The following is a 9,656-nucleotide window of genomic DNA, read 5'->3' on the forward strand; positions in this document are numbered from 1 at the left end:
TGAAGCATCAAAGGGACTGAATTGCATGCATTATGGAAACTGTGCAGCGAGGCTTGATGAGAATTTCGAATTTCTTTAGCATTCTGACGTTTCTGCTAGAGAGGCGGATTTGGCATTGTACCATCATTGCATACATGTTTCGCAGCCCAATCACCCTACCAAATCTGTGTTTTATAAGTGCATGTACCTGCATGTAGCTACATACTGCCGGCGTCATGAATAGCTTTCACAGATCACCTTGTTTCTGAGGAAAAACCTATTTTAAGGGTAAGGGACCATAGTAGTGATTCCTTTGTGTATCAGCGGTAGAAGAAAGCGTTCAACCTTCTCGTTATTTGTAGTTGGCATGTGAATTGTACATGTACGTTACAGAAAAGTTGGGGATACATTTGGAACCTTGCAGATTCTGTCACACCTTGGTCACAAGACAACTCATCTTGGTGAAACACAACTTTGAATTGAGTTGTTTGTTGATCTATTAATATCCTTATAAATTCATTGGATATCATAAAACTATCATTAAGGCTGCTCATAAACTCACCGGTTTCCGAGACGCTCACTTGAACGTAAGATGGTCGAGAGACGAGAACTGTTCAACTCAATATGCATTAAGCCAATATTTGAATCAATAAAGATTATTTTTTTAAAATAATTGTAAACTCTTCTCAGAAAGAAAGCACTTATTAAAAGAATTGCAGTGGAAAAGTTGAGTCACGCACTACTTCGCTACTAGTCGGAATCGGCGATACTATGCGCGTGTATGTAAGTGAGTCACATCCATGGAGCCTTCAAATTATAAATAACCACTTGTCAACAATCTTTTGAATATTGGCATGACAAGTAAAAGTTTTCGGCTATTATATCCATCTAAACTGGCTACCAAGGATCAGCCTCTTGGAAGTTGTCACAATGCCGAGAAAAGAAGTAAATCGAATCCTCTCATCGTCATGCCCGCCGAGCAGCGATCCAGGAACCGTATTGGTCGAAACTGAAAGACTCATTATACGGCGATACCTATTATCAGATGCTCCAGCTCTGGCAATGGCTGCAAACCACGAAGAAGTTGCAACTTACATGAGCGATCGCTTCGCCAGCCCGTATACCGTTGCCGACGCTGAGAATTTCATTCAACAAACCTTTCATGATGATGATACAGCAGCATACCCACACTCATCAGCCATCGTCTTGAAGCCAGGATTTCCAGGCAACCCCTCCGCTACTGAACCACTTATCATTGGCGGCATTGGAACACACCATTTAACCGACATATTCTACCGAACGTGGGATCTGGGTTACTACCTTTCTCCGACAGTGTGGCGCCAAGGCTACGGAACTGAAGCGCTAAACGCATTCACAAGATGGGTGTTTGTCACCTGGCCATTATTGAACCGCATACAGGCTCGTACATATGAGAACAACATAGCAAGCCAAAAGTTGTTACAGAAATGCGGTTTCGTGATAGAGGGAAGGGGGAGAGGGGTTGTTGAAAAGAATGGAAAGCTCATGGGCGATGTTGCGTTTGGTCTCGTAAGAGATGATTTAAAGTGAGAAGAGCTCCTAAAGTCTCATAGTTTTGTTTTGGAATTACAAATGTCTGCGGTTCTTTTATCATTACCTTGGGTGTCAGCTGTCTAAAAAATCCATCAAATGCCTTCGCGTCTCTATCGTGGAATAGTAGACCAACCCATTGAATATCGCCCTCTTCTATTTCCTAGATCCTTTATACAATATAAATATCCGTTAAATCGAGTGTTCCCAGCTACTTTCCCCCTGATATGTATCTATATCCTTGTTTAGCGCTATATCACCACTGGACGCAAACAAATCCGCCCAGAAAGGGTCGTTGAAATCGAATCCTGCGTGCTGTACGCCTGAAGTTTGTGTTAAATCTTCAGCCCGTAATCGAGACAGTTGATTGGCATGTTCTTCCTTGTCACAGTGTTCTTGGTCAATCGAAACAAGCAGCGGCGGCCCATAAATATATTGCGGCAAAGCAGCTGGAGGATAGTCGAAATGAAGAACCTTATCGATCTCGAATGGGGCGTTTGGTACTTCTAGATTGAATTCTGATACTGCAGGCACCTGCAGGCCTTGTGCTGTCATAAATTTGTCTTCCACGCCGCCACCCCGTTTGTCACCACGTGTTGCTTCCCGGGTTTGGTAGAGAGCTGAATTGAAGATGTTCAAACGACCATCAATAATTCCCTTTAAAAAGGGCCACTGTATCAAATCAGCTGCCTCTGCTATATTAGACAAGCTATTTGTTGTCCCATATTGGCGACCGTTGACAGTAGCGGAATTCTTCTGAAGGCCCATAGTCCGCTGCTTGCTGTTATTTCCTTGAGAAAGCTCATAGTCGCTTTTCAACCTCATCTTTGTCCTTCGAAACAACAAGTAGTCGCCTTTGCTTTGTGCCCACCATGTTGGATATTCCTTAGCACTCTCAGCCCACAGCTGCATAGTTGAAAAAGCCAGATCTATTGCAATCCAAGAGCATTTGGTACATGTCCTGTATCTGCATCTTTGTCTTCTCAGAACACTTGGTACTGAGCAGCCACAAGCAGTGGTGTTCCAGTTCAGGCTCCAAACAGCGCCATCAAAAGGTTGAATTGTTGCAGAGTCGGTGTTAGTGAATGCATCACATGGTTCAATAATATACCATCCAATGGGTTGAATGCAATGGCTTTGGCAGCAATAAATCTCTTTCGCACCGCACATCTGAGTTCCAGAAGGAATTACGGTTTCGAGAAGGCAAAGGCAGAGATGTCGGAGAGATCCTTTCTTTTGTGCAAATGTTGCTTCAAACGTTCCTTTTGAGTGACTTAATAAATGTATTTCTTCATTGGCAGGCCCAGTAAGTCTAGTTTTTGGAATTGAGCGGACCATTGTTTCTATGTAAACATGACAATAAGGTACTAAATGCTTTTATGTCAAATGTGGTATTGCCGCTCTCTGCATTAAAAAACGAATTGCAGAAAAGTGAGTAGGAAAACAAACAGAGCGAACAAAAGAAATTTTTTTTTATGCGATTCAGAGAAGCGGTCTGGAGTCGGTCAATACACTTCAATTATATGCGCTACGTTCTTGAATGGGATCAACCTGCTTTTTGTGCGACAGTGATTCATGCCATGTTGGGATTCACTCTTCTCGCAATAATTTCCACAAAGCCTATCGAATATAAACGAAATACGAGCTACGGCAAGTTTTCTTGTATTTATATCAATTCCGAATCCAATATGTCATTGTCTATTGTAGTATTCAAGTCTCCATTGTGAGGCTGGGATAATTAATCTAACCCCCTTAGATTTGCATAAACATCTTTCCGCTGCTTCAATTAAAGCGAGGTGAGAAAATTTAGGAAAGAGTTTCCTACATGACCATTATGGAACCTCATCAGTCACCAACTTCCCCATTCTGATCACTCGCTGAATCGATCGACGTTATCGGAACTGTGGTCTCTTGTATCGGCCACTTTTTATCGTTTCCCATTGATTGAGAGCCTTTCTCTACATCTAAATTTTCTTCTGGCTTTTAATCAGAGTTTTTCGAGGGCCTATTGACCTGTAAGCACGGATCAGGAAAGGAGACACACGGGAAGTAACATTGAGAGGAGTTCTTACGCTTGCCAAACCACCCCATATTTCTCATGACGTGCTGGGCCAAAGGCTGGAAACTCTCCTTTGATGAATGCAAACATAATGCCAGAGTCTAAACCATTAATTATCTGAACAGGAGTTAAAAGTAAGAGCAGAGTAGCAAGCAGCCACACGCCTGCGAGGAGACTGGGAATGGTTACAAGCACTTTCATCGACAGTGCTGAGGCATTGGGACTCCAGACAACGAAATCACCAGTGCCGATTAAGCCTTCGACCCAATTTGCCAATTTATCATCAGAATTGGGCGGATATAGTGTTGTATCAGTCAGCACATTGGAGGTAGCAATGAATGCAGCTTGAATAAGACGTGTTAAGTCATTTTGTATGCTGCTGGCGCCGGCATCAAAGGACTGGCCGACGGCGGTGGTTGTAGATAGTAGCGCTGATGGCCCAAGGTGTGTGGCTACATTTAAGATCATTGGTTGAGCGAGGTGAGCTGAAAAGATAAGTTGCACGCCCGGCGAAAGATCAAGACCAGGAAGTGAACTGTTATTGAGTCCCACGACCGTGCTGGTTTGGCCTTTATATGACCACACATTGTCTTCCCAACAGGATAATACAGGCCTCGCACTGCGTACTACATAGGCAGTATCAATAGTTGGGTTTGGAACCGGATCGGTGAGATACCATGGATCGGTACCCACGGTAAAGCTACTTCTTTGGGTAGAAGATATGAGCGCGACCCATGTGGTGTTGCTGGTCTCGAGGGTGCCTTTGATTGAGCTGTTGCCTGGAAAGAAAGAAGCAACGGGTTCCCGACCATCATAAAGTGAAGCCGACTGGTTTGTATTGAAAATAGTGTACCAGTCAACATTATAGGAATCATCGACAGTCGTCTCCACGAAAAGTCGATAATCAGTAATGCAAGAGCCGTTGACACTCAACCTCAGCTCTGGGTATCTTTGCAGCCCAAAATCTGCTCCGGTAACATGATAACCGTAACTCATGCTGATGATGGACTCGCCGTCGCGAGTTTCACCCAGTGTCTCCGGAGGAGTTATCATCACTCTCTGACCAATTATTTCCTTGGAAGAGCCGGTACTACCAACCGCTCGCAGGGCTGACGGGACTTCCAAGACATATTTTGCTGCGGTTGAAGGATTGCCATCTAGTTTTTTTGGAACATACACCGCATTCGGGTTGACTGGGGCTGTGTTGTTGAGAATAATTAGGGGAGGGACGATGATGGATAATGTGGTCTGCCCGATCCATGCTATGAGGACCAGGAAGAGGATACCAATCAACCAAAGGCGGATTTTGTCTGAGTCTGCTCTGGTGTACTTGAACGTTTCCATGAAAGAGCCAACAAGTCCGCCTCTATTGTTCCATAAAATCGGTACGAGCGGATGGAACGAATTGCTTTCTCCATTCTTCTTTCTCCGCCATTTTAAGAGATAGTATAAGAAAAGAGCAATGATGATGGTCCAAAATTGGGCCATAAGAATCGTCAACATGACAGAATAGGCGGAGTTGAGCTGCTTGGCCACCCGAGCTGGGACGGCGAAGGCACTAATGGGTCCATGCTCGCCTGGAAAGCTGAATCGTTTCCAGAGCAGATACGTGTCCCGAGGCTGAGGAACTGTAGTAATGACCATGTTCAAACTCCAGCAATGAGTGTTTTCAAATACTAGTTGAAGCAAAAGACACAATGACTGGGGTGCAGCCAGAGAATGAACGGCTTGACTTTCTCCACCGATAGAGAGGCACCCTTTTCCTTAAGTTTGTTGCTGAGTGCGGCCCGAAATTCAATGCTCCAATCTACGAAAAATTAATATTACACATACTATATTTTGGTTGGTTCGCGCCGATGACCGTATGAGGCTGAATGGTTCAGGGTGTGGTAAACAAATGCGACGTATAGAAGCTGGTCATGCTGTTCAACTACAGCCGCAGCCACTAATGCTGCAATGTGTTGGAGAGCTATTGGCCTAGGTCTGGGATATATGCAGCTACTTCCATTTGATACTGGTATGGACGCCTAATGGAACCAGGATAGGGCCTGCAATGCTATTCACATCAATCAAGGTCTTTCCATTGGCCGCAATATGAAGAGGTACGCGGCCGATGCCCATGATTGTGTTCAATCCTACATGATTGTGCAATAATTGTAGCCCTGAAAAGATACTTGGAAGTGATTATCAACATACTGCATACGAGACGGCTACTTTGTTTGCAGGGTTATTAGAGGCCCATGTTGTTTGACGGGCTATAGGGAGTACTGCCAATTTGTATAAAAGCCTGGGATCTCAACTACACAGCTCTCGTTCCTCAAACATCTTCTCTTCATTCTTTCTGCTTTACTCATCTGTTGTCAATTCCAGCAGCTCTGAATACTCCATGCGCCAACATTTACAAATTCAATAGCTTTACTGTTATAGCGACCTTATTGCAAGATGCGTGGGCAATCTTTAGCGGCTCTCCTTCTAGGCTTGAGCACTTCGGTCTTCGCCGAGCCTCTCATAGATGTGCTTGTTGCATCTGGTGCCGCCAATTTTGCAACCTTCATCCAGTCAGATCCAGATGTTTTAGCTAAGTATCTCTCTGGCCAGATCAAAACCGTATTTGCGCCATCGGATTTGGTCCCGCCACCTGCAAGTCTAGCAAGACGTGCTCCTTCGCCAGCTGATGTTGCTAAAGCGGAGATCCAAGGCTCAAAAGAACTTGCTGACTTGAAAACCGCCAGCGGCTCTAAGCCAGGCTCCGTCATCCCAACTGGCACCGACTCCCCTGGGCTAGGTGGCCAGCCTCAAGTTGTTACCTCTGATACCAGACCTGAAAACGTGACCAACCCGACCAGACGTTGGACGTCTTCGTCTAACCTCACTGGGCCATCCTTGCTGAGGATTTCATCCGGGTTGGGGAATATTGCCAACATCATCCATGCGGACATCCCATTCGATGGTGGGGTAGTTCACATCACTGACAAGTAGGTCATGACTTTGCATAACTCGTGCCATGTAATCATGAGTGTGGAATTTAACATTTGCCATGTGATAGCTACTTCACCCTGCCCGTCTCAATCTCTTCTACAGCTCAAGCGCTTGGGCAGACGACGTTCTCCAACTTAATCAGTGGCAGCAACTTGACCAAGTCACTCGAGAGCACGCAATTCGCCACCGTCTTCCTACCCTCCAATGCTGCCTTTGATGCGGCCAGTGTTGGCCCATCCATCAGCTCATCCACTGCCTCGCTAATTTCCAACCACGTTGTGGGGGGCTTTGCTGGCTATCTGCCTGTACTGAAGGATGGCGCTGCATTAACAACGCAGAAGGGACAAACCTTGATCATTAGCATCCGTAATGGTATATACTATGTCAACGAAGCCAAGATTATACAGGCGAACATCATAACGGAGAACGGCGTGGTGCATATCATTGATAAGGTAAGGCCCTGCAGATTGCAGCGCCATCCATGTATAGTACATATTTACTAACATATTTTTCCTTTTCCTGTCTAGGTGTTGTCACCTCCATCACTACCTCCCCTTTCTTCAAGTGGTATGCTGTCTAAGACAGTCAGCTTTATGTGTGTGATAGGAGCTGTTGCTGGGGCTCTGATGTCTCAGTTTTGATCTGTGATTATGATTTCAGAACCTTAGCGGAGATTGGAAGACACCAAATTAGACAGCGGGAGTAGTAATATCGAGAGGCATCTTGGTAATTGGTTTAGCTTTGAGGCACTATCAATATAAGATCAGCTTAACAATGCAAGTACATGTATACTTAGATGCTTGCTTGTAAATGTAGTGATTTTCCGACACTGTGTAGGACAAACAGCACATACTACTCGATTTGTCAACGATAGTGGATGGTGTATATGCAAGCAAGTCTCAGAAGAGCGTTTAAGCTAGTTGCATTGCAGGGCAGATCCATGAATATCATTTGCACTGCTGGACGGAACATCATGATTGGGTCATCATTTTCGAGATGTTAGAATCCGTCACATTTCAGCTTCCAACTAGACCGTGGCTAGTCTGAGCGGCCCAAGCCTTTGAACCGCGTTAACTTCCTTGAGGATAGTATTGTGCTCTAAAAACGGGCTGGCCCGGCTGCATTAGTGTATGTGATATCCGCCCAATACACCCTCTTGGGGCTGTAAATTATCTTCGTGTTACAATCGGATTAGGAGTGAAATGCATGTCTCAAATTCTTGATTCCCCTCGTAACTGCTAGACCTAGTTGCCAAGAGCACTACTGGCAGGCCCTTACTCCTCCCAGATGCTGCTGTATGCAAGGCAAAAATGCGGTTATGTGATTATACAAACGTAGCCCCCAGTAGCATAGTACACATGTGTCGAATACCACGAAGGTTCGAATTTTGTTGACTCGATAATCCAGCATCTCATCCAACAGCTGCAAGTTGACGATGCAAATGCCGCTGGGTCTTATTGTAGTACCTACACATACTCCCGTAGGTGTATGGCATTAAGAGAGTACTTGCGTAGAGGCATGTATCAAGCATATTATGCCACTCATATTTGAATTACGACTCTGTGCTAAAATGATAGGTCATTTGATATCACTCTTCTCGCCACTGCCTTTTTACTATTATCACGACATCGCATTACAGTCTTGCATGCGAAATCTGGATTCCCAGTCCACCTGTTGTTACGTAGTCTAACACTAAAACTGAACGGAGACTGCTCCGCAGCTTCAAATAGTCATGGACATGCAGCGAAGTTAGCGCAGTGATGCCTGAATAAGCCTACAAAAGTTTAATTGGCAGAGAAAGCGTCGTATCTACATAGATATTGATGCACATACGATGTGTGGACAGACATGTGAGAGGTTGGTAGGCTCTGAGAATAGAGACCCTTTTATAAATGTACTAGGTAACAGCATATTTGTTTGTTTGAATGTGTCTTGATATTTGATATATCACATCGAGCTGAAAACTCCTCTACTACCAAGCAAAATAAGTTGAGAGGAGGCATCCAATGACTGTTTGCGACGTGTAGAGTTGACGCCCAACGACCAGATGTCTTAGTTGTACAGGCAGCAAGGATGTTTATTGTTGCCGAGCCTCATCAGGGGTCTTGTTTGGCGTGCCGAAGCTGAATACAAGTTCGGCCAGCAGGTGGGGGCTGAATCCATTCCCCCGGCACACTTGTAAGCACGCTGCTTGTATGCCATTGGGCCATCGTTACACAGACACCGAATGTGTATCTTCGACCAATCAACATGTATCACGTTGACAAGGAGCCTCACCTGAGAGGTAGGAGTAATCGCTTTGTCCTACCACATGCTCTCGCCACAATCCTACTTAGTTTCAGCTACTTCGCCCTGTCACCGAACAATGTATCGGCCTATCAGATGAATAGCTAGGACTGCCCCTCTATAATGTGACATCAGTTAGCTATATTTATAGGGTATGATATGTGTTTGTATCGTTTGCCCCTCTTCGAATTCCAGCCATTGTGAGAGGGTGTTGGATCGTTGCCGCCCGAAGCTTGGCTGTGTTCACCGCCCGCTATTACACCAAATCTTTGAAGCTATAGTAGACAAGGGGATATATTTCCATTAAAACATACTTTACCTAGAATGTCTAGTTGTAATAAAGAATTTTAAGGAAAAAGAAAAGAGGGGGGGCAACCTGGCCCTCATGAACTCTATGCGAAGAAAGACTACTACTGTGGATAACGCGAGTGGAGGAGATAATCTGCTGGAAAAAGTGTGAAAAGTGTCGTGTTACGTCTATTTTATGAGTTCTCTTATTTAAATGGGATATACATAAGTTATAAAAATAGAATTTCTTTTTCGCTCTTGTTTTCCGTTGCTGTAAACCACAATGTTGGTGAAATATATGTTTGGTACAATATTTATGACACAAAGAAATAGAGCTTACGGTAGAGCCATATATCTCATATAATCGTAAGAATAATTGAAAACAATCGATTCTCATCTTTTGATCGCCTCAATTGCATTTCTCTTTTGTGACATAGGAACCCTTGTATCCCTAGCCAAAGTCATACATTCGACCTTTTGAAACTCGACGGATATT

General features: G+C 44.5%; 4 protein-coding genes across 4 annotated transcripts; 2 read left to right on the forward strand and 2 right to left on the reverse strand.

Annotated features, from left to right (window-relative positions):
* Positions 1-844: 844 nt before the first annotated feature.
* TrAFT101_003848 (uncharacterized protein) lies at positions 845-1,621 on the forward strand. Its single transcript, XM_024907309.2, has one exon. The coding sequence runs from the start codon at positions 910-912 to the stop codon at positions 1,546-1,548; it is 639 nt and encodes a 212-aa protein (XP_024766387.2). The 5' UTR covers positions 845-909; the 3' UTR covers positions 1,549-1,621.
* A 119-nt stretch (positions 1,622-1,740) lies between these two features.
* TrAFT101_003849 (uncharacterized protein) lies at positions 1,741-2,460 on the reverse strand (the record flags this gene model as incomplete). Its single annotated transcript, XM_024898930.2, has 1 exon — positions 1,741-2,460. One exon carries the CDS (start codon positions 2,458-2,460, stop codon positions 1,741-1,743), a length of 720 nt encoding a protein of 239 aa, XP_024766386.2.
* A 729-nt stretch (positions 2,461-3,189) lies between these two features.
* Positions 3,190-4,953, reverse strand: TrAFT101_003850 (uncharacterized protein). The gene is made up of 2 exons (XM_024902244.2): positions 3,621-4,953; positions 3,190-3,553 (listed from the first exon to the last, which is right to left on the reverse strand). Exons 1-2 carry the CDS (start codon positions 4,949-4,951, stop codon positions 3,532-3,534), a joined length of 1,353 nt encoding a protein of 450 aa, XP_024766385.2. The 5' UTR covers positions 4,952-4,953; the 3' UTR covers positions 3,190-3,531.
* A 1,029-nt stretch (positions 4,954-5,982) lies between these two features.
* Positions 5,983-7,352, forward strand: TrAFT101_003851 (uncharacterized protein). The gene is made up of 3 exons (XM_024910470.2): positions 5,983-6,582; positions 6,654-7,038; positions 7,114-7,352. Exons 1-3 carry the CDS (start codon positions 6,050-6,052, stop codon positions 7,225-7,227), a joined length of 1,032 nt encoding a protein of 343 aa, XP_024766384.2. The 5' UTR covers positions 5,983-6,049; the 3' UTR covers positions 7,228-7,352.
* The last annotated feature ends 2,304 nt before the right edge of the window (positions 7,353-9,656 follow it).

The sequence above is a fragment of the Trichoderma asperellum genome, chromosome 2 (genome assembly GCF_020647865.1).
Source record: "Trichoderma asperellum chromosome 2, complete sequence".
Classification (NCBI taxonomy): domain Eukaryota; kingdom Fungi; phylum Ascomycota; class Sordariomycetes; order Hypocreales; family Hypocreaceae; genus Trichoderma; species Trichoderma asperellum.

Bases quoted from the DNA above. Each gene is read 5' to 3' on its own strand.
- TrAFT101_003848 (XM_024907309.2), top strand. From the start codon at position 910: ATGCCGAGAAAAGAAGTAAATCGAATCCTCTCATCGTCATGCCCGCCG.
- TrAFT101_003850 (XM_024902244.2), bottom strand. From the start codon at position 4,951: ATGGAAACGTTCAAGTACACCAGAGCAGACTCAGACAAAATCCGCCTT. The intron at 3,554-3,620 runs GTAAGAACTCCT...ACAGGTCAATAG, and splicing joins TATGGGGTGGTTTGGCAAGC to GCCCTCGAAAAACTCTGATT.
- TrAFT101_003851 (XM_024910470.2), top strand. From the start codon at position 6,050: ATGCGTGGGCAATCTTTAGCGGCTCTCCTTCTAGGCTTGAGCACTTCG. The intron at 6,583-6,653 runs GTAGGTCATGAC...GCCATGTGATAG, and splicing joins GTAGTTCACATCACTGACAA to CTACTTCACCCTGCCCGTCT. The intron at 7,039-7,113 runs GTAAGGCCCTGC...TTTCCTGTCTAG, and splicing joins TGGTGCATATCATTGATAAG to GTGTTGTCACCTCCATCACT.